Source organism: Ochotona curzoniae, unplaced genomic scaffold, assembly GCF_017591425.1.
Source record: "Ochotona curzoniae isolate NIBS_2020 unplaced genomic scaffold, NIBS_Ocur_1.0 contig_2861, whole genome shotgun sequence".
NCBI lineage: Eukaryota > Metazoa > Chordata > Mammalia > Lagomorpha > Ochotonidae > Ochotona > Ochotona curzoniae.
Window position 1 is genome coordinate 3752445 of NW_024465620.1, and position 21560 is coordinate 3774004.

At 53.2% G+C, this 21560-nt stretch overlaps 1 protein-coding gene across 1 annotated transcript; it reads left to right on the forward strand.

Annotated features, from left to right (window-relative positions):
* Nucleotides 1-71: 71 nt before the first annotated feature.
* On the forward strand, nucleotides 72-19249 carry EDDM13 (epididymal protein 13). The gene is made up of 7 exons (XM_040978186.1): nucleotides 72-156; nucleotides 3115-3132; nucleotides 14473-14499; nucleotides 15189-15215; nucleotides 17292-17416; nucleotides 18620-18657; nucleotides 19225-19249. The coding sequence occupies exons 1-7, from the start codon at nucleotides 72-74 to the stop codon at nucleotides 19247-19249; spliced, it is 345 nt and encodes a 114-aa protein (XP_040834120.1).
* The last annotated feature ends 2311 nt before the right edge of the window (nucleotides 19250-21560 follow it).

A 21560-nucleotide genomic window follows, 5' to 3' on the forward strand; every position in this document is an offset into this window, starting at 1 on the left:
GGGAGGGTGGAGGTGACCAGAGTCCTGTTGACCCTGGAAGGAGAAGGCACGGCTCAAGCCCTCACCCCGCGATGTGCCGAAAGGACCCAGTGCTGAAGATGTCCTTGGTGGTCCTGGGCTTCCTGGGACTGGCACACGCCTGCATCCCTCAGAAAGGTATTGCTGCCACTCCGCACCCTGCCTGCTCCCTGTCCTGCTCTTTAGGCTGGGGAGGCGCCCGGGGCTGGGATCCGAGAGGGCCTCTTAACCTCAGCCACTTAACTACAGTTAGACATTCTCGTCGCCCTTGGTGGACACTCGAGGTGCCCAAATGCCTGGCCTGGCGTTCAGACGGCCATTCACCAGCGTCCAGGCGTCCGTGACCGTAGGAGGGACGCTGCCTCTGTCAGCCCCGCTGTCCTCGCCTGGACGAGGAGGCCGCGGGAGTCCCTGGCTCCTAGGGCCGCCGCGTGACAGCAAAGAGCCATGCCTGTGTAGTGCATGGCAGGGCACGCTTATCATCCTTGGAGAGTTCAGTGAGACTGCAGACCTTGCCGGGCAAAGATTCCAGGATTGTCTCACAAGGGTTCCTCTTTCTAACTGCATTCCCGGCTTGTTGTGTGTGCCCAGCACTGGGAATATGGTGATGAGAAGGGCAGGCACAGTCACATTTCCATGGAATCCTCCTGTTAAACAAATGAGCATTCCTGGCGCGGGGTTCAGCGGCCTTGCTGGCAAAGGTACAGGAGAGGCCTTGGGGAGGAGCAGCCGGACAATGCCCACGGCTGGGAAAGGGGTGTCTGCCGAAACAGCTGTGTGTGCCAAGGCCCTGGAGAGGAAGGCTCCGAGAGTGTGAGGACATGGTGGACAGAGGACAGTGGCTGCGGATTGTTACAAGCAAGGACACAGGAGGGAGGAAGATATGCAGGGTCTCGGGGACCGTACCAAGGATTTTGGAATCTATCCGAAGGACAAAAGAATCCTTTTAAGTGTGTGTGTGTGTGTGTGTGTGTGTGTGTGTGTGTGTGTGTGTGAACAATCAGCCTGTCCTTGGGTGAAGAAAGAATTAGCTGGGAACCAGAGTGGAAACAAAGTCACAAGTCATAAAACGTTTCAGTCATCAGAATGGGGTCGTGGGGTGGGGGATAGCTGGCCTTGAGACACAAGGAGAAACGGCTGCAGAGTTAAGGACCACAAGGAGAAACGGCTGCAGAGTTAAGGACGACAAGGAGAAACGGCTGCAGAGTTAAGGACGACAAGGAGAAACGGCTGCAGAGTTAAGGACCGTATGCTGGAGGTCAGGGAAAGAGGAGTGAAGAAAAATAAAGTCCCTGTTTTTGTAACTACCTGGGTCACCCAGGCTACCCCTACGAGAGATGATAAAGCCCTCTGCGACAACAGATTGGGGACAGTCACAAGAACAGAGTTCCTGAACTCTGCTTACCTGGTTTCCTCTGATGTTGGCATCTTTCCTAACTATAGCGCAATGATCGAAACAAACAACTAACACAGCACCAAGTATGAACCAAAGTAAAGGCCTCCTTCTTCTCCACCATGGCCTCTGCTTAAGGAAAACTGTGACGTGAAGCTGAATCCATCACGCCACCTTGCATTCCCTGACCGATCACATCACTCGAGCCTTGTGATTAGAGTTCATCAGTTCTTCTGTCGAATGTCTCTTGGTTGGAGTTTACCTGAAATTTCCTCATGGTTACATTGAAGTCATATTTCGGGGGCAGGAATAGTACCAAAGTGATGCTATGTCCTTCTAAATAATTTTTATCAGGAGTCCTGAGAAATTAAGGTGCCCTGTTCCTTACGGTGTTAACTTGGACCCAATACTTCAGACTTCTCACTGCTAAGTCACCGTTTTGTCCTCTGTAATTAATATGCTTTAAGACGAGGTAGATAACGTATTTATCCTCCAATATTTGTCCACTAATTTTAGGATCCACTCATGGTCTTGTTGGCAAAAATTATTACTGTAGTAAAAATTATTTCAAATGTGGTTTTTGCGATTCCTTTGCTGCTCCTACGTGCATTTACTGGCACTCATCCATGAGGAAAACTGAGCACTCTCTCCTGTTCACTTACTCATCTATTTATTATTTTTTATTTTTTAAAAAGATTTATCTATTTATCTGTATTGCAAAGTCAGATTCACAGTGAGAAGAGAGACAAAGAGAAAGATCTTTCATCTGTTGGCTCACGTCCCAAGTGGCCACAATGGCCCGACCTGAGCCGATCCGAAGCCAGGAGCCAGGAGCTGCTCCTGGGTCTCCCGCGCAGGTGCAGGATCCCAAGGCTTTGGGTTCTCGACTGCCTTCCCAGGCCACAAGCAGGGAGCTGGGTGGGAAACAGAGGAGCTGGGATATGAACTGGCACCCATATGGGATCTGGTGCATTCAAGGCGAGGCCTTTAGCCACTAGGCTACTATGCTGGGTCATTATTCAGGCAATTATTTCCATCCAGGTGAACTCATGGATTGCTGCTACTTTATTATTAGCAGCATTTGTTAATGAGTGGGATAATTATCACCACAACCCCCCTTGGACATACTCAGTCTGATGGGTATTTTTCAGATGACTGAAACATCCATAGGTTACAGGGCTTGGAATGTCTTGCTCATTCCTGCACCAGCATCTCTTTCCAGTCAGAATTGTAAATGCAGTCAGAGTAGAGCCTGATTCGCCTGTACCAAGCAAATACTGGATGGATGGATGGATGAACAATTTGATGGAGGGGTAGAGGGAGGGATGGATGGAGGGATGGATGGATGGATGAATGGATAGAGGGATGAATAAGTGGGTAGAAGCAGAGATGAACAGTTGGATGGAAGGATGAGTGAACTGGTGCACTGATCAACAGACACATGGATGTAAGCAGGTGGCTAAGCAGGTGAGTAAGTGGGCAGTTGGGGAGATGGACAGACCTGAGTGGGTGGATGGATGGATGGATCTAAGTCAGTTTTTGATGGAGACTATGGGTGGCTTAGCTGGTCTCTAGGTCTTTGCACAGCTCTGGTCCCCTTGGTTACTGCTCATCTGAACCTAACACTGAATTCTCTCCCTGTTCTCTGTCTCTGCTCCCTGATCCTGTTGTAAACTGGAACGGCTGACGCTTCTGCTCCGCAGTGGCTGTTGAGGAGAAAAGTAAGAACCATGGGAACCCCACATTTGAATTCCCATAGCAAAGAGTGTTCAGATTCCTCTGGATCTTGAGACCCTTGCAGGAATCCTGGGAATGGTTGGGATGTGGATCAGGTGCCGGCCTGTCTTGGGATCAGGGCATAACTGGTGGAAAGAAACCATTGCCATTCTTATGTTCCATTGAGGCGCGTGATGAGAAGAGCTCTTCTCTCCTTCATTCATGTTTCTGGGAGGAGAGAGGCAAGAAAGGCTGAGGGGGTCACAGCCCTGCAGTGACACTCACTCACTCCTGCTTTACTTGGGGTTTCATGAACTTCAGGATCTTACAGTGTTAAAAACTATCAGGGTCCCACAGAGAATTTTTTTCAATTTGAATCATCTCTGTGTATATATTTATCTTATTATTAATTAAGCATTTTATTTTAAAATGTTCATTCATACAAATGGCCAATAGGCGCACAAGGATACATTCAGCACCCTTAGCCATCAGGAAATTTCAGGTCAAAATCTCAATGCAGTATCGTCACACATCCACGTGGATGGCTGTATTCCCAAAGGTTAATGACATCAAGTGCTGGCTAGGATGTGCAAACATCATCTACTGTTACTGGGAACACACAGTGGGTCTGTTGCTTTAGAAGATTCTGGAACTTCTTCCAAACTTTGAACATGGTGCTGCTAAGCAATTCCACCCTTAGGGTTATGCACAACAGAAGTTAAGAGAAAAGTCCACACAAAAACTCAGAAGTTTTCATAACAGGGCAATTGGAATCAGAAAATGGAAATAACCTAAGCATCAGCAGACAGATGAATGAGAGACAAATGTATATGAATGTAATGGAATATTATTCAGCTATCAAGGAATCCTCCTGGGTACCAAAATCCAAGGATGCCTAAGTCCCTTCCTTAAAAACGTTGGGTAGTTTCATATAACCCTGGCACATTTTCATGATTAAACCATCTCTGGTTACCTATGCTGCTGTAAATGCTGTGGAAACAGTTCTGTTACTTAGAGAATCACTGTGAGAATAGAGATCTGAAAATGTCCAATACTGGTTCCTCTTTAAGGTGATTTTTATCCAGGAACACTAGATATCTAAAGCTGTATATGCCTATACTTGTATCTGGATAAGTAGATATTTGTCATAATAATGTTTATAACTTAAACGTTATAGAAGTTTTCTAGCACCCATGCCAGCACAGTATTGCCACTCTATTGATCTCTGTAAAATCAGTCTTTCAAGTCCCTCCCGATATTGCAACATGCCAAGTCCCGTAAAGGAGTGAGGAAAAGCGTGCGGAGACGGACGGGTCAGGTCATGTCAACACTCACCCAACTGTCCTCCTTGTCTTTGCTTTCCATGCGGACTCACTCGCTGACTTCTGGTCTGTCACCACCTCCAGTCAAACGTAAGTTCATCTCTTTTCTCCCTAAATCGGTGAGGAGCCCAAAGAAGGGCTCGAGAAGCAAGGGCAAAGCTGCTGCACATCACAACCAGTCAGAGAGAAACCCCGGCTGTGCACACAGTCTCGCAACTCAGAATCTTAGGAGCAGTGGGGTTGGAGGAGGCCCCTGGGGGGAGAGGAGCCCACTGAGGATGGACTTCCAGGCCAACGAGGCTGGGTGATTCTGTGCAGGACTGGACATGGAAAGAGACATACCTGGGTGGTTTTTCTAGGTCACCTCTTGTGCCTTTGATCAGATTTTTAGTGGGTTCAAATGACCTGAATTAGAAATCCTGGCTACACACAGCACAATGGCTAGATCAGACAGTGTACGTTCATTGGTGGGTTTCTCACAAGATAACACGGATCGCGGTGGGCGAGCTTCCTCCTTTGCAAGAACTAACAGGGAGATCCCTGATGGGGCAGTGGGGCTGCACTGGCTTTCATGGAGACATCAAATGCCGGTCATGGGGGATTCACACGCAGGGTTGAGGATCTAGACGCCGCCTAGGGCTTCTGACTGCCAGGATGAATGTAGCTCCCAGGGGCTCCAGGACTCAGGGTAGTCCCTGCATTCCGCTCTACCTCAGGACTTGGGGTGAAATGATACGCAAGGATGACTTAATTAATTTCATTTTCTCTCTGCCTCCTGACTTGCCGCATGCTGCTTGCTGCCGGGCAGTGCTCAAAGGTGAGTTCTCCGCTCTCCTCCTGTGCCTCTTACTGTCCTGGCATGGCAGGATCATTTCTGCTTTCAACCAGCCTTGCTTCTCCGGGCTGTCCAGAGTCCAGGTTCTGATCCAGGAACCAGAATTTCATTTTCCTTCAGTGAAAGTGAAATAGAACCTCCCTCCTCAGCTTCCTAACCAAAGGGAGACATGGCTGCCTGGAAACTGGGTGCCTTTGGTGGACAAAGCGTCAAGCTCTTGTCCACGTCAGAATCCAAGGGCTTGCAACCATCTCACAGGGTTCTGGGGCTTGCATCCTAATCCTTGGTTCCCAGTGCATTCCACTTCCTGTCTGGTCCCGGACCCCAGAAACGGAGCCTCTTGCTTCTTCTTGGTTTTCTTAATGATGGCTTCCTTTCCTGATCCCTGGGCCCAAAATTCTGCGCTGCATCTACGACCTTGGCCGCTCCATCTACGACCTTGGCCACTCCGTCAACTCTCTTTCTGGATGGACTGCAATCAGGCATCATAGGTAAATATCCCACCACGTTCACAGTGTCCTTGGGCTGATAGTTTGTGTCCGTGTGTTGCGGGGACATCCCCAGCAACAATGCCCGAGTATCTAGATTGTGTCTGGGTTCAGGCCTGGGTGATGGCAGCATAGAAATGGACGAGAAATGCTCGCTTGCTCATTAGGAACTCGGAGTCTGGGGCAGAACCGAGATGAATACAGACAGGCATTCCCGAGCATGCCTGCCAGGAGCCGGCTGTGCAGTCGTGGGACTCTGCTCGTGCTGTGACGCACTTTGTGACGTCTGCCTGTCAGAGTCCTGCAACAGGCCCACTTTCCCAGCGCCCTCAGGCAGCGCATGGCTGCCAGCAGAAGCTGACCTACATGAGGGGCTAGTGAGGCCTGCCGTGGCTGAGTCAGGAAAAGGGTTTCTGGGGGGCTATGGAGGGAACCCTAAGTCAGCATGAGGCTGTGTGAGTGTGTGGAATGGAGATCTGTGCGTTGGGAATAGCTCTGTGTGTCTACACATGGTCCGCTGTGTCTCTCCCTCAGGTATGATGAGCAGGCTGTCTCCCGACGGTGAGTGTGGGTCACTCCACCTGCCCAGCCTTTTCCCCTTGCCTACAGTAACTCGGTCTCATTACGTCACTTATGCTTTTATTTATAGACTAAAGAAGGATTCTGAGCTTGTCCAATCACATGTTTTGTTTACTTGAATTAAAGCTCATTATGTATTAAAGTATAATGAGACTCTTCAGAGAAGATGAGGCTACAGTTGAGATTGTTAATTATTAATTTCTTAAGTCTTAAAATATGTGAACCTGGGAAATATTCATGTATATATATATGTATCTGTTTAACTTTTTGAGCTATGTGTGGCATTGATGCAATTTAATCTCTTTCCTTCAACTACCTGAATAATACTCCATATTCATAATGTAATGAGAATCTAGCTCACAAATATTTCCTAATTTAATTCTTTCTTTTTAAAGATTCATTGATTTTTATTGGAAAGGTGGATATTTAGAGAGGAGGAGAGACAAAGAGGAAGATCTTCCGTCCGATGGTTCACTCCCAAAGCGGCCGCAAAGGCTGGAGCTGAACCAATCCGAAGCCAGGAGCCAGGAGCTCTTCCAGGTCTCCCACACGGGGGCAGAATCCCAAGGCTTTGCGCTGTTCTCGACTGCTTTCCTAGGCCACAAGCAGGGAGTTGGATGGGAAGTGGAGCTGCCAGGATTAGAACTGGCGCCCATATGGGCTTCTGGCGTGTGCAATGCGAGGACTTTAACCACTATGCTCTCACGCTGGGCCCCTAATTTAATTCTATTAGACTTTGTTTCAGTTGGTCTTCATGCTGCTACAAACACCCTTATAAAATCACTGGTTTTTCTTATATTTCCACATACAAATCTATTAGGATTAGTTCCTGAAAGGGGACGGCTGGGTTAAAATGGAATTGCATTTTAAACTTGGACTTAACAAACTGATACTCCCACACTGCCGATGAGAACAGCCGCCGCCCCATCCCGTCAGCAGGCAGCAGAACTCCACACTTCTTTCTTTAATGACAGCGCTGCCCAAAGGACCCTTGCATTTCACAGACGAACTGAATGTCAGTAGGGGTTCTTGCTACATTTGTGCACTGCCAGTACTCCCATTTCCATTTTCCTTTAAATGAACTTGGGTTTTATAAAATGTAGAGCAATCCACAAAACAAACCGCTCATTTGAGTAAATGGAAATCTTCCTGTATCACCCATCATCAGAAAAAAAAAAAATCCCTAAAAATAATATAACGAAGACAAAACCTTGTTAAGCCCTTCAAACCAGACCGCTGTTCCCTGCCTCTCTGGGGCGGCGGAGGTTGGTAGGGTTACAGGTTAGAGACAAGATGATACAGTGTTCAGGCTTTCTGGCCGAAAGAGCTTGGAAAGGAAGTATTTTCTCACCAAGTGGCCCACAAGAGTTAAGAGTGAATCTGTGTCTGCCTGGGATTCCCTTGAATGAAGGTTCCCGGCAGGTCTGGACTCCCCGACACACAGCCCCGCGTGACTAAGCGCCAGTCACACAGCCCCGCGTGACCAAGGGCCAGTCACACGGCCTCGCGTGACCAAGGGCGTGGGGCTCGTCCCCGCTCAGCAGGGCTGGCCGCACAGAGCCGCCACAGGCTGGCCGTGCAATCACAATGGGAGGTAGGCAAACGCAGGCAATGCGGAGCCAGTCAGAACCGGCTCCAACCCCCCACTCGGCTCTTCTGTGGATTCTGGAGTCCGAAGCCCTTCTCCCACGATGACAGTTCCTCCTGTTTCTTGGTCGGGGTGGTGGGTCTGGCTGCACTGCCTGCTCTGTGGTCAGCCAGGCAAGGTAACTCTCCCTTGACTGTGTTCTCACCTGAGGGTCAGCGCACCAGGGAGTCACAGCATCCAGACCTCCCGTCTCACTGATTCTGCCCCTCGCCTGTCCCCCATTTCTGCATCACAGGGCGCTCCCTTCACACTCCAGCAAGAAGCTGGGTGATTCGGCTTTCCTTGGTGTCTACTCCCAAAATCCCACCTAACACCAGGCGACTGAATAGCAGAACCCGCCTCCTGGGAAGGCAGCTGGACTTCCCCAAAATCGAGATGTCCTTATTGCACATGTCATGGGCTGCCACGACGCCAAAGCTGACACAGGCATGACTAGGCATTATCAAGGGACTTATCAGGGCACTTCCCAGGGGCCGTGGAAGTCGCAGACTATGCAAAACACGTGCCTTGGTTTCACAATCTTCCACAAGATTATCAGCATTTAATTCCATTTTCCCATGAGCTTTTTGAGGTATGACATACACAAGCATAACAGTCCCGAATTGTCCTCCTGCTGCCTGTCACGCCGAGCTGAGCTGAGGGGGCAGGATGCTAGACCCGTGGGGCTGGGGACCATCAGCACAGTGGACAGATGGGGAAACTGAGGCCTGGGGGGAGCAGAGCCTCAGCGGCAAAGCAACAACTCACAGAAACTTCCGTCAGCCCCTCGGTCTGTGTGCTGTGCTCTGGCGCCTTGCGCGCGCCTGCCTGTGAGACGTCACAGCGCTCAGAGGGCCGAGGGCATGCCAACCCAGGCTTGCCTCATCTGTCCAGGTAGTACTGACACTGGGGTGCTCGGGGGAGACTCCAGCCCCAGGGAGCCCAGGATGAGCCCCAACTGCAGTGATTCCAGTTTGATGACGAGGACCCTGACCACAGGTTGACCAGTGAGAGCCAGAGTCTGAGCATGGACCCAAACTTTTCAGCATGAATTCTGGACCTTTTCAGACCACTCTGGAGCCTCCCTCACTTAGCTCCCCAAAGCCTCCTCCAGCTATGTCTGTGGCGTGGTCATCCTGAGCCTCTGTCCTTCCGGAGCGCTGCTCTGCTTCCCACCCAGGACCATGCCCACGCCCGCACTGTTCCCTTTACTCAGGGCACCTTCTTTCCCCATCCCCTCTCAAATTTCTTGACCTAGCTAACCCCTGCTCATCTTCCAGGTCCCAGACCCAACATCACTTCCTCCAAGATGCCTTCCCTGGTACCCCCACAAGGTCAGCAGCCATCACCCCTAATGTACCCTGCAGGTCTACCTGGAGCACGCATCGCACTGTACCCCAGTTTGGGATGTCTTCGTTGCCTGCCTCTCTGGCTGCGCCATAAGCTCCCTGAGCCTGTGTTACACTCGCTTGCATCCTGTGTCCCGCACACAGCAGAGGCTCCCTGGCAGTTGGCAAGGAGACACTGTGCCTGGATAAGCGAATCTGCACCGTCAGCTCGTCCCCAGTAGCACTGCCAACCCTGCAGTCCTGCTGAGTCAGGGGTGCTTCTCCGGGGGTGTCTGGGCTGGGAGTCTTAACGCCTGTTTCTCTCTCTACTCTGCTCCTCGCCCGGGACGCGGTCACCTGCACCCTCACCCCAGACAGAACAGAAGAAGAACGTAAGTCCTGAAACAGTCTGTTCCCTGAAATGATTCTCATGAGCTGAGACTCAGCCGGAAAAGGCCTTTTCAAAAGCTGGGGGCGGGGCTTGATGCGGGCCCTAGTGTTTGGCCATTGGTCAGCGATGGGGAACATATCAGCACAAACAGAAAATGGTGAGCATCTAAACCTGTGGCGAATTCCAGTTGAAAGGAGTTGTCGTTTAAAAACGTTACTTATCTATTTAAGAGTTACAGAGAGAAAGGGGGAGAATCCTCCACCAACTGGTCTACTCCCCAGAGAGCTGCAATAGTTGGGGCTGGGCAAGGTTAAAATCAGGAGCCTGGGACTTTATCTAGATGTCCCACATGGACCATCTTCTGCTGCTTTTCCAGGCACATTAGCACGGAGCTGGACGGAAGTGGAGCAGCTAAGGGTCCAGCTGCTGTGCCTATGGGAAGGCAGCAGCTTAACGTGGTGCACCGCAACACTGGTCCCAGCAACTGTCCTTTCCCATGTTACAAATACTCTGGTCTTGACTGGTTTCAGACTTCCAACAGTTGAATAGTTGGCATGTAGAATCCCCTCTTGTAAGCCAATATGCAGCACATCTTCAAGACCAAGTTAGGTCTCCAGCTCTACACTGCTGGCACTGAGAAGCCCCTACTCATTCATCTTTCCAGAAGAAGTGGGGGAGATAAAACAGCCATGCCCTTTAGAGAGTAGACGGAAAATCTGGAGGAAGAGGACCAGCAAGGTGGCTCAGTGCCTAAATCCTTGCCTTGCATGCGCCAGGATCCCATAGGGCGCCGGTGCATGTCCTGGCTACTCCACTTCCCATCCAGCTCCCTGTGCTTGTGGCCTGGGAAACCGGGAGAGGATGGCCCACAGCCTTGGGACCCTGCATGCAAATAGGAGACCTGTGAAAGAGGCTGAAGGAAATCAGGATGACAGTGCCCTGTATGCGCGAGTCCTCGGGGCAGGGGCTGTGAGCTGACGGAACTCCGGTCAGCGTGTGCACCCCTCCGCCCCCCACCAAGTTGGCTGATCATTTCAAACTTGAGAAATTTCTGTGTCCCACTAGAGCTCTCTGTGTGAGAATCCGAGGGGTGGGGTCTGAGATGGTGTTTTGGGGAAGGTTCCTCAGGTGTGGCTTGCGACTTGGTGCAGGTGGCTTGGGAACTATGGAGAGATGGACAGTATTGCAAACCACCACTCCCTCCATGGCCTGGTGTGATAAGGACTCACAGCCACACCCATGCATTTTGGGTCTGTGCGTGGCCAGAGCCAAGCGGTAGGGAACCAAGTGGCCTGCATGGCCTACGGTATCTCCTCCCTGGGTCTTTACAGAGAAAAGCTTATTGGCCTCTGAGCTACAGCCAACAGCTCACAGGGGTTTGATTTAAAATCTGGTTCTAGGATCCTAGCTCAGCTCTAAGGAGGACTTGGGCAGTGTAGGGTTGGGTGCATCTGTCACACTCCCCAGTGATGCTTCCTTCACACAGTAACCTGCCCAGGCAGGCCCAAGTTCAATGAAATGGCCTGATTGAATCTACCCTCTGCCCGACTGCTGCACGCATCTCCTTTCCTTCACTTCCAAAGCAGGATCATTATGCCATTGCTTCGTAATAACTTCCACCCGACTTGGAAATAAAAACTTTTTAGTGAAGCATCAAAAATGAGTGCATGGAAGAGCTGGTGAAGCTCTCAAGTAGGTCAGTCATTGCACTGGGCCAACACTCACTTACTAGTTTGACAATGCAGTGAGCCAGCACTAGGGGAAATGGGAATATTGGGGCACCACGACCCACCATGCTATCGTTTTCCCAATGCTTTGTGAGTCATTAGTACTGCTTAGGAAGTAAACTGAGGCACAGTAAGATTACAAAGAGCTTCTTTGTGAACAACAACACGTTGTGAGCTGGGCAGCTCCGGGTTGAAAGCGCTGCATCAACGCAAGGCATTTAGGATGAAGCCCAAAGTGTGTGATGGTTACAAGTACAGGGCTGCCTGCTGTCTACACTGCTGGGAGATTCCTAGTTATAGAGCTGCCTTCTTGGGTTGCAGAAATCCTAACGGCTCTCCTGCTCTTTTCCATGTCGGTTCCTGACGGCTGATTGAATTCACCCTCCAGTTAAAAGTAAGTTATTTGTCCTTGTTCTGTGGGAAGTAGAGGCGATGATTAAGAAAAAGGGGTCTCAAGTTGCTTCTTGGCCTTTTGGCTAAGATCAGGGATCTCGGAGCAGATCTGAGTTTTGGAACCAGGTTGAGGGAAACCCTCCATCTACCACCTCTGTCCCCGTAGGCTCCCCTGACTCTGCAACTGCACAGGGAACTGTGAGATGTGCCCGGGCACCGTGTAGGGCGGGAGTGTGAGCCCACAGCACTCGCATCCCCAGGACTAAGGACCGCAACACCAGCCCCTCCCCAGTCCCCAGGCCATCCCCTTTGCCCTAGGACCAGGCAGGGCTGAGCAGGATGGAGGTGACTGGTCCCTTTTCTCTTCCTCTCCGACGCGTGGCCTCCTCTGGATGCTCCTGTCTCAATAGTACTGAAACGTAAGCTTCTTGCTGCCCGCTTGCGCCCTTCTGCTCATTCCCATCTGTCCCAGATCCTCATGCAGTCTGACCATTCTCTTTAAACTCAGAGCCTGGAAGAATAATAGGTCTATGGCCTCCATGATGGAGATACACACACACACACACACACACACACACACACACAGAAAGAGAGAGAGGTTCACTCCCCACTGGTCCCAACAGCCAGGCTGAAGCCAGGAGATTCATCTGGGTCACCCATGTGGGTGCAGGGGCCGAAGGACTTGGGTGACCTCTGGCTGCTTTCCCAGACACATTAGTGCAGAGCTAGATGGGAGGTCGAGTAGCTGGGACTCAAATTGGTGAAAATTGTATTACATTGATAATGATACATGATAATAAAGCTTTGTCAATCAACGAATTATTTTCTTTAAAGGGCTGGGAAGTAAATGTCCTAAGCTTTGAGGGCCAAGTGTTCAGTGTCGCCCTTGCAGCATGAACCAGCTGTAGGCTATTCATAAAGGAATGGCGTGCCTGGGTTTCAATAAAATGATTTAAACCAAGCTCCAGGGAGCAACCCAGTGTCCAGCACTCGATGCATAAAGGAAGTGCAGTGTGCTCGTAAGACGCATGGCTAAGCAAGAAGGACTGACACAGGCTACCGCATGCCGACACGAGAGCCACAGCACACATGCTCACGCCTCCTTCAGGTGCGTGGAACAGGCAAATCCGCTGGAATAGAGGAGTCTGTGGACACCTGGGACCATGGTCCCAGTGGGAAGTGACAGCTTGCAGGTAGCGGGTTTTGAGGTGATGGCCAACAGCTGTGGGCTTCTTCTAGGGTGATGAAAATGGTCATGACTGACAGTGATGTCAGTGCTGTAGCTCAACGGCCCTGAAAGGCACTGACTTGTGCACTTGTGAGTGGCGAGTTGCTGGAATTACATTTCAATTAAATTATAAAAACAAGTTCAGAAAAAAGCAGCCATAAAATTATGATTTGTTACCCCATCTGAAATACTAGTAGTCCTCCAAAATTTCATTATGAAACCAAACCAAACATGGATTTCATGATTTTTTTGCACCAAAATAACCCCATCTTCTAATTCCATTTTTCCACAAACTTTTTGAAACACCTTCAAGTGCAGGTGTCTACATTACCACAATGCGACAGGGGCAGGAAGGAAGTGGTGCCTTTGGCAACCCCTAGGCAAGTCCTCTGAAAGCCATTAGATCCCTCCACTGCTTCCCTGACCCCCATGATGCTCTGCTTCCGTTTGCCACTCGGAGTCCTGATTGCTCCCCCAGACCTGTCCTGAGCTCTGCTTTCCTCTCCCCGTATCGCTACCTCTAATGTGAGCGTCTTTCCTACTCTGGACTCAATGCTGTGGCCCCTGTCTGCGCCCACGAACTGCGCTCACCTCCTGGACCACACTTCCTTCTGGGTGGACGACATCAGAGATCCTAGGTAAGTGTCTCCCGACATACATGCCTGGGCTTGCTTATCAAGAAAAAGTTTTTTAACTTTCTAAAATATGCCATGACCATGTAGAATATAAAGATACTGAAACCTCAATTTCACTTACTCATACCTCTCCGTAATTCATAGTCTGATGGAGGAGACACACAGTGGCAGGTCCTGGCATCACAGTCTGATGGAGGAGACATAAGTGACAGGTCCTTGTATTGCAGTGTAATGGAGGAGACACACAGCGGCAGGTCCTGGCATCACAGTCTGATGGAGGAGACATAAGTGACAGGTCCTGACATTGCAGTGTAATGGAGGAGACATACAGCGGCAGGTGCTGGTATCACAGTCTGATGGAGGAGACATAAGTGACAGGTCCTTGTATTGCAGTGTAATGGAGGAGACACACAGCGGCAGGTCCTGGCATCACAGTCTGATGGAGGAGACATAAGTGACAGGTCCTTGTATTGCAGTGTAATGGAGGAGACACACAGCAGCAGGTGCTGGTATCACAGTCTGATGGAGGAGACATAAGTGACAGGTCCTGACATTGCAGTGTGATGGAGGAGACACACAGCGGCAGGTGCTGGTATCATAGTCTGATGGAGGAGGCACACTACCGGCAGTCCTTGTATTATAACATGAGCCAGTGGCGCATGCAAGGGCAATTGAGGACAGTGGCAGGGAAACCAGGAGGACCTCCCCAAGGTCTGGGCAAGGTTGTTACACCCATTGGTCTGGGGCATTTAGTGTGTTACTTTTCGGAATTCAGCTTGTTGTTTCTTCCAGGTTTGCTGAGCCTGCAGGTATTGAGCGGTGAGTCATGGCTGTTGGGTGGTCATGGCTGTTGGGCCCCGTGATTCACCCCCATGCGCGTAAATATAGTGCTGTTCACCCTTTTTATGTTGGAAGAGCCTTAAATAGCACCAAGCCAACAAACACCGACTAGTGGTGGCTGCTCCGTGCGATTAAGGGTGATTCCAGGTGTCAGAGATGAAGTGGGGAATAAAACCAGAGAGAAGCTGCGCCTGCTGGAACTTACACTCCAGCAGAACAACAGAAAAAGAGACAAGCCGCTGTTGGCTGACCCTGCCCCACAGGCCCGGGAGGTGAGCAACATGGTGTGGCAGAAGCTGACAGTTTTGTATGACCATCAGGGAAGGCGAGTAGGCTTGACAGATCTGAAGGAGAAGGCTGTGCATGCCTGAAGGAGGGGGAACAGCATGTGCCAAGGCCCTGACGCGAGTCAGCACGGCCACGGAGGGGCAACCAAGAGAGCCAGCGCCTCCCCGTCTTCCCTCATAGGGAGTACCCAAAAGCACAGCTCACGGGTGGTTCCATCATTTTACAACTCAATGAGGATTTTTCTTTTTTCTCTCCCTTCTTTCCTCTCTCCTGATTTCCTCTTTTCCTTTCTTCTTCTCCTCCTCCCTGCCTGTCCCTCCCTCTCTCCCTCCCTTCTGTTCCCTTGCTCCCCTGCTCCTTTCCCTTCCTCCCTGCTACAGAAGAAACGGATGACTGCAAGGAGGAAGGTGAGTGTGTGCAGTGCTGCCGGCTCCTTAGGTGAGCGCAGGGCACTGCCTTCTCCTGCAGACAAAGCCCCTGGAGGAGAGTCTCAGGAAGCCAAGGTGAGGGCTCCCAGTGCACAAAGCAGGCAAGCACTGCTTGCCACACCAGCACCCCACGTGAGCGCTGGTCTGTGTCCTGGGTGCTCCACCTCTGACCCTGTTCCCTGCTAATGCGCCTGGGAAAGCAGCGGAGCGACGGCCCCAATGCTTGGGCCTCTGTTCCTGCATGGGAGATCTGCATAACGCCCCCGGCTCCTGTGAGCATTTGGAGAGTGGTGCAGTAGTTGAAGGATATTTCTCTTTAGATCGGCCTTCAAGGGAATAGAAAACAGACAGTGGTGAAAGGAGTAGTCTTAAAACCGATTACATTGAGCATGCACGGGATAACCTCTAATCACCAAGGCACGGCTCGATTATACAACTATTTCTTAAAAACTTTTAAAATTCTTATTGGAAAGTCAGATATACAGAGAGGAGGAGAGACAGGGCAAGATCTTCCGTGTGTTGATTCACTCCCCCAGAGGCCACAGTGGCCAGAGCTGCACCAATCCAAAGCCAGGAGCCAAGAGCCTCTTCCGGGTCTCCCACGTGGGTGCAGGGTCCCAAGGCTTTGGGCCGTCCTCTGCTGCTTTCCCAGGCCACAGGCAGGGAGCTGGATGGGAAGCGGAGCTGCCGAGATTAGAACTGGTATCCATATGGGATCCTGGCATGTGCTAGGCAAGGGCTCCAGCCTTTACGCTACCGCTCTGGGTCCTATACAGCTCTTAAATTAAAAAGGAGAGACACAGAATGATGAAAACCTCTAATGAGCAAGAAGGAAAGCAGGGAAAGGGACCAGGAGTGTCAAATAGACAAGTGCTCGCCGCTCCTGCTCTCTGCAGAGGCACTGGCCAGAACAGAGCAAGTGGAGAGGCAGTGACAGAGAGGCCGCAGCCACAGCCATACAGGCCACCCACTGCACACACGTCGTCCAGCTAAATGGCAGTGAGGCACTGCAGGACAGCACCACCTGTCACCCACAGCTCCTGCCACATCACCGCGCCGGCTTGACCCAGAGGGAGATGCACTTCTGTCTGGCAAATAGGAGGCGGCTTTACTCCGTCAATATACATGCTTCCATTAGATGGTTCTGAGGTCTGAGATCCAAGGTCACAATGAGCAGGTGCTCAGCTAGCTGCTGACAGCAACACCCACTTCAAAGACACATTTTTAAAGCACATTCTCAGAGAAACAGGTGGAGGAAAGTGCTTGCTGAATCCTCAACAGGAAGTTATTTCTTTTCTTTTTTGATTTGCACTTAGATTTCCACTGAAAATGTTCCAGGACTTGTTTAGATGGGTATACCTGCTTGTAAAAGTTTTTTCTTAATGCAATGCTTTTGTGATAAGATGAACCAAAGATTGCCGGATAGCTAAAAACACCTGCGCATCACATTAGGGTTTTAACAATTCCTCAAACTTTGTTTTTATGTATTTGAAAGGAAAGGCAGACAGAGACCTGCATCTGCTGGTTCAGTCTCCACATGCCCACACAGCCAAGATTTGGTCAGGCAAATGGGTCTCCCATGGGAGTGGCAGGAGCTAGATGACCTGAGCCGTTCGTCCCGAGCCCTGCAGGGTACACATGGGCGGGAAGCTGGACTCCAGAGGAGAGCCAGGCTTCTCACTGATGTCTTGCCCACTGTGCTAAATTCCTACCCCCTAGTAGGTTTCAAAAGGAAGGAGCGAAAGGTCAGATGTGGCAGGGACTGAGGTGACACACAGGTGTGGCTGATGCCGTGACTGAGCTGGGGAGGTGGGGACCATGGGGGCGGCTGGTGGGAGCCGGAGAATGCAAGGTCAGACTTGGCACTGTTTGCAGGGAGGAAGGAGACAGCAGCAGGTAACGGGCAGCTTGTCAGGGAAGGTGGGCAGCACCGGAGCCGAGGCCGGCATGGCCAGCAGGCGGAGGCTGTGCCTTTGGCTCAGGACAGGGACTCCGGGGCGGGGCGCCCCTGGCCGCAGAGGCGGTGCCCTCAGCCAAGTCGTGCCCTCTCCTCAGTGAAGCTCAGCCCAGCCACCACCCCTCTCAAGAAGCCGTTCCCAAAGAGGAACACGTGGAACCTCCTGAAATGCGCCTACATGATGGTGACCTTCCTCTTCATGTCCTACAACAAAGGAGACTGGGTAAGGGCGCCTGGCACGATGGCGGGAGAGGGGAGCGTGGAAGCCAACAGGAAGAGAGGGTGGCACAGACAGAGCCAGCAGGAAGTCCCAAGGCAGTCCAGGTGGAGAACGCCCCCTAGTGGCCGACATCCTCCCTCCCTTGTGCACTAGAGCAGCCAGGGGTTCGAAATGGCCACTCACATTTGCTCTCCCTCCGAGGGGCTCTTCAAATGAGGAAGTCCTCCCGGACTTGGTCTTTTGCTGACTGCTGGAGACTGACTGACAGAATTCCTTTTAGCAGGTCTTAGTCTTGTGAGGAGGGCAGGTGCCCACATTGCCCAGTGGTTACATTCTGCATGTCCTCTGGCACTGTGCCAGTGTCGCTGGGGGCTGCCCCTCTGCCAGCGGAGCTGGTTGGACCGAGATGTATAGGGAGAAGGATTTTGTGCTGTGAGTTGCTTGGGGACAACTGTGGTGGCCAAAGCAAGCCGGTAAGGCTGACCCCAAGGCAGAAACATGCTGTGTGTCTTCAAAGAACCAAGGGGAAATCTACGCAGTGCAGAAGGGGCAGCTAGTCTAGTGTCCTGGTGGACTACGGCCGGAGGGAGCTTCTGCCGTCAGGGTGCTGGAGATCATGTGATTTGTGCTGTGGGAGGGCTGCGTGGGGCTGCCCTGGTGCCAACTGGAGGTGGGCCAGGAGTGGAAGCAGACAGAATGAGGGTGGAGTGCCCACAACCAGGGCAGGGCATCTGTGAGGGTGGTGGGCAAAAGGAGACTGGACCTAGACTTCCACTTGAACCTGTAGTTAGACCAGTGGTTCCTCGGAGTGAGTGCCGCCCGGGGTCACTCGGCAGGGTCTGCGATTGTGTCTGGCTGTCACACCTGCAGGAGGGGTACTGTCGGCACTCGGTGGCTGGAGCCCAGGGATGTTGCTCCTCGGCCCAAATCCCACGGGACGGGCCTGGAACAACAATCCAAGGAGGCAGTGAGGCTGGACTTGGGCATCCCCGCATTGTGGCCGGCATGGCCTCCGGGGGTGAGGACAGCCGGCTGGAAGGTCAGGCAGGACATGGCAGGAGAGGTGGGGCTGGACGGGTCAGCCAGACCACGGGAAGTCACAGCAGGAGGGGAGGGGAGCAGGGAAGGAAGCAAAGGCGGGAGGGGAGCTGATCTGCCTTGCCTCTCGTGCCTCTCCCTCTGTGCCCACTCCCTCCCAACCTCCAGTGTTACTGCCACTACTGCAACCAAGAGCTGGACATCAGGTATGCCCCGGCAGGAAAGGGCATTCTGTCCACACCTGTGGGGTGGGCAGCCGGGAAGTGACTGCTCAGGGCCCGAGGCCGGGAGTGCGGATGCCCTTGGATTTCAAGCTGTTCCATGAGGCCAAGGAAGCACAGACGTACAACGTCTGGAGGAATCAGTCTGTAGATTCCTTCATAAATTTTGTTTTGGATTTTCAGAAACTGTGCACCCCCTGTGTGCTGGGGCGGGGCCACACAGCCTCCTCCCTGGCCTCATGAAGCACCCTCTCACGGCCGGGCAGGGGCTCACCCGTCATCCCACGGCTGCTGGGACAGGGAACTGAAAGGGCGCCTTCTTCCCACTGGGTAGTTGAGGAAGAGAGAGCTGTGCTGAGCGATGGGGAGGAGTCGGCCCTGATGAAGGCCGAGGGGAGCCTGTTCTGGGGGCCGAGTGAGGATTGTGGCCCAGCGTGGGGGAGGAAGGGTGCAGGTCCGGGGCAGGCCGCGCCCAGCCCTGTGGGAGGAGGTGGGGGCTGGAGAACGCAAGAAGACATAAACACACGCTTCTTCCTTTGTCCTGCCCCTCAGAGATGACCCCTGCTGCTCCTTCTAGTGAGCCTGCTCCTCTCAGCCCAGCCCTGCCTGGCCCTGCCCTGCCCTGCCCGGCTCTGCGCTGCCCGGCCCTGCCCAGCCCTGCCCCGCCCTGCCCTGCCCTGCCCAGCCCTGCCCAGCCCGGCCCTGCGCCTCCCAGGCACTCTCGGCTCTGGAGCCCTGTGCCCTGGCCTGGGCCTGCGGAGGATCACAGCGGAGGCTGGCAGGGGTGTCTGGGGGCCAGATGTCTCTTCCATACCCATCAACCCTTCCCCACTGTTTCTACAATAAAACTCACGCTTGCTCAAACGGCTGGAGCTGCTGCTTCTCTTCACCGAGTACTGAAAGTGACCGTGCCAGGAGTGGTGATCACACAGCCGACCCTTAGAGGAAGGCGTAAGGGGGGCTTGTTGGAAAGCATGACGCCGCCTCGTGCCTTCAGCGGGGCTCCACACCACGGGCACGTTTTACCAAGGTGCTGGAGGGTGCCAGTTACCCCAGGCATTGCTTAAAAACCGTTTAGAAGGAAAAACAAGCCTTTTACGCCTCAGCTTTTCATTATTATAACAGAATTCATCAGCCATGCTACCCTGGCTCAACCCCAGCTCGCTGCAGGCGCAGGGCAGAGGCTGTGCGGGAGACGGTGCAGGGCGTGCAGGGGACTGCGGGAGACAGCAACGCCCGAACTTTCCAGCACAGTGCTGCTGCAGGGATGGAGAGCCAGAGTTCTTGGTGTTTCCAAGAAGTCCCAGTTGCCGTGGGAAGCGCCGTGTCTGCAGGCGTGGCCAGTCCACCGGCCGCAGCGGGCCGTGGCTCTCTGGCAGCGTCCGAAGTGGGTGAGTGACGTGGCTGGCATCGCCTGCCCTCACTGTTGTGCATCTCGCGGCCTGGCGACTGTGCTGCTTATTTCTGCTTTGCTCTGAGAAGCTGGACAGTGCTAGGGCGTGCCCACCTACTGCTTCACCCCTCAAAGTACCGGGCGGGACACTTGAAGGGAAAATGGCTCATGCCAAAATCAGCGGAGGCCCGAGACATCCCACCCCAAACAGTAAAAACATCACAGGACTGGTGTTGTCAAGCAGCGGTTAACTGCCCTGCTGGGGTTTCGGGCTCCCAGCTTCGGTCCAGCCCCAGTCGGCCGCCAGGGGACATGTGGGAAGTCAACCAGCGGATGGGAGATCTGCCCATCACTCCGCCTTTCGCAGGACTCGATAGAAAACAAAAACTAGTCGGCCCAGGCGGGCGCACCTCGCCTCTCACTCAGGGCAGGGGGAGATGGCCCAAGTGGGGCGCACCTCGCCTCTCACTCAGGGCAGGGGGAGACGGCCCAAGTGGGGCGCACCTCGCCTCTCCCGCTCAGGGCAGGGGGAGATGGCCCAAGTGGGGCGCACCTCGCCTCTCCCACTCAGGGCAGGGGGAGACGGCCCAAGTGGGGCGCACCTCGCCTCTCCCGCTCAGGGCAGGGGGAGATGGCCCAAGTGGGGCGCACCTCGCCTCTCCCACTCAGGGCAGGGGGAGTCGGCCCAAGTGGGGCGCACCTCGCCTCTCCCACTCAGGGCAGGGGGAGGCGGCCCAAGTGGGGCGCACCTCGCCTCTCCCACTCAGGGCAGGGGGAGATGGCCCAGGCGGGCGCACCTCGCCTCTCTCACACGGGCCTCCCCGCCGCCCAGCCTCGAGCCCGGGCCGCCCCACCGGGAGCCGGTCAGCTGCAGGTGTGTGGGGAAAGCCGACCCCGGGAAGGCCCGGGCAAGGAGGACTGTTCTATGAGATGCGGACGCCGGCTGCACACGCTCCCTTTAGGCCAGGGCCGAAGGTGCGGCTTTGCAAGACTGATTACTACGCAAGGTAAGCTCCCTCGCCTCACCTGTTCCGTCTGGACCCTCGGCCGGGGCTGGAAAGAACCTGTGTCTGGGTCAGGGGGAAGGTACCGGGCCACCACAGCTGGCCCAGTGCCACTTTTGTGAAAGGATTATATGCACAGGGAAGAAGCACGCCCTGCTGCGTCGCCCGTGCTGCCCGGGGACGTGCTGAGGGTCGCGCTGCAGAGAGCCCTAAGGTGGTAAACACTAAAGCAGACCTCATCTCCCCCTTTCCCTCTTACCTTGGGTTCTTTCATCTTTGCTTATTTTATTCTCCCTGCTCAATAAACGTCTTGTGGCTTATCTAAGCAAGACTTGCAGACAGTTTCGTCGCACCTCGAGCCCCACGTCACAGTGAGACCGTGCACGGCTGGGAGCTAAGGCGCGCCTGCTCCCACAGGGTGCTTCTGGGAAACGTAGTCCAAGGGGCCGACTTCCTGGTGCGCACGCGCGGTGTGCTAGTTCGCGCCCGCC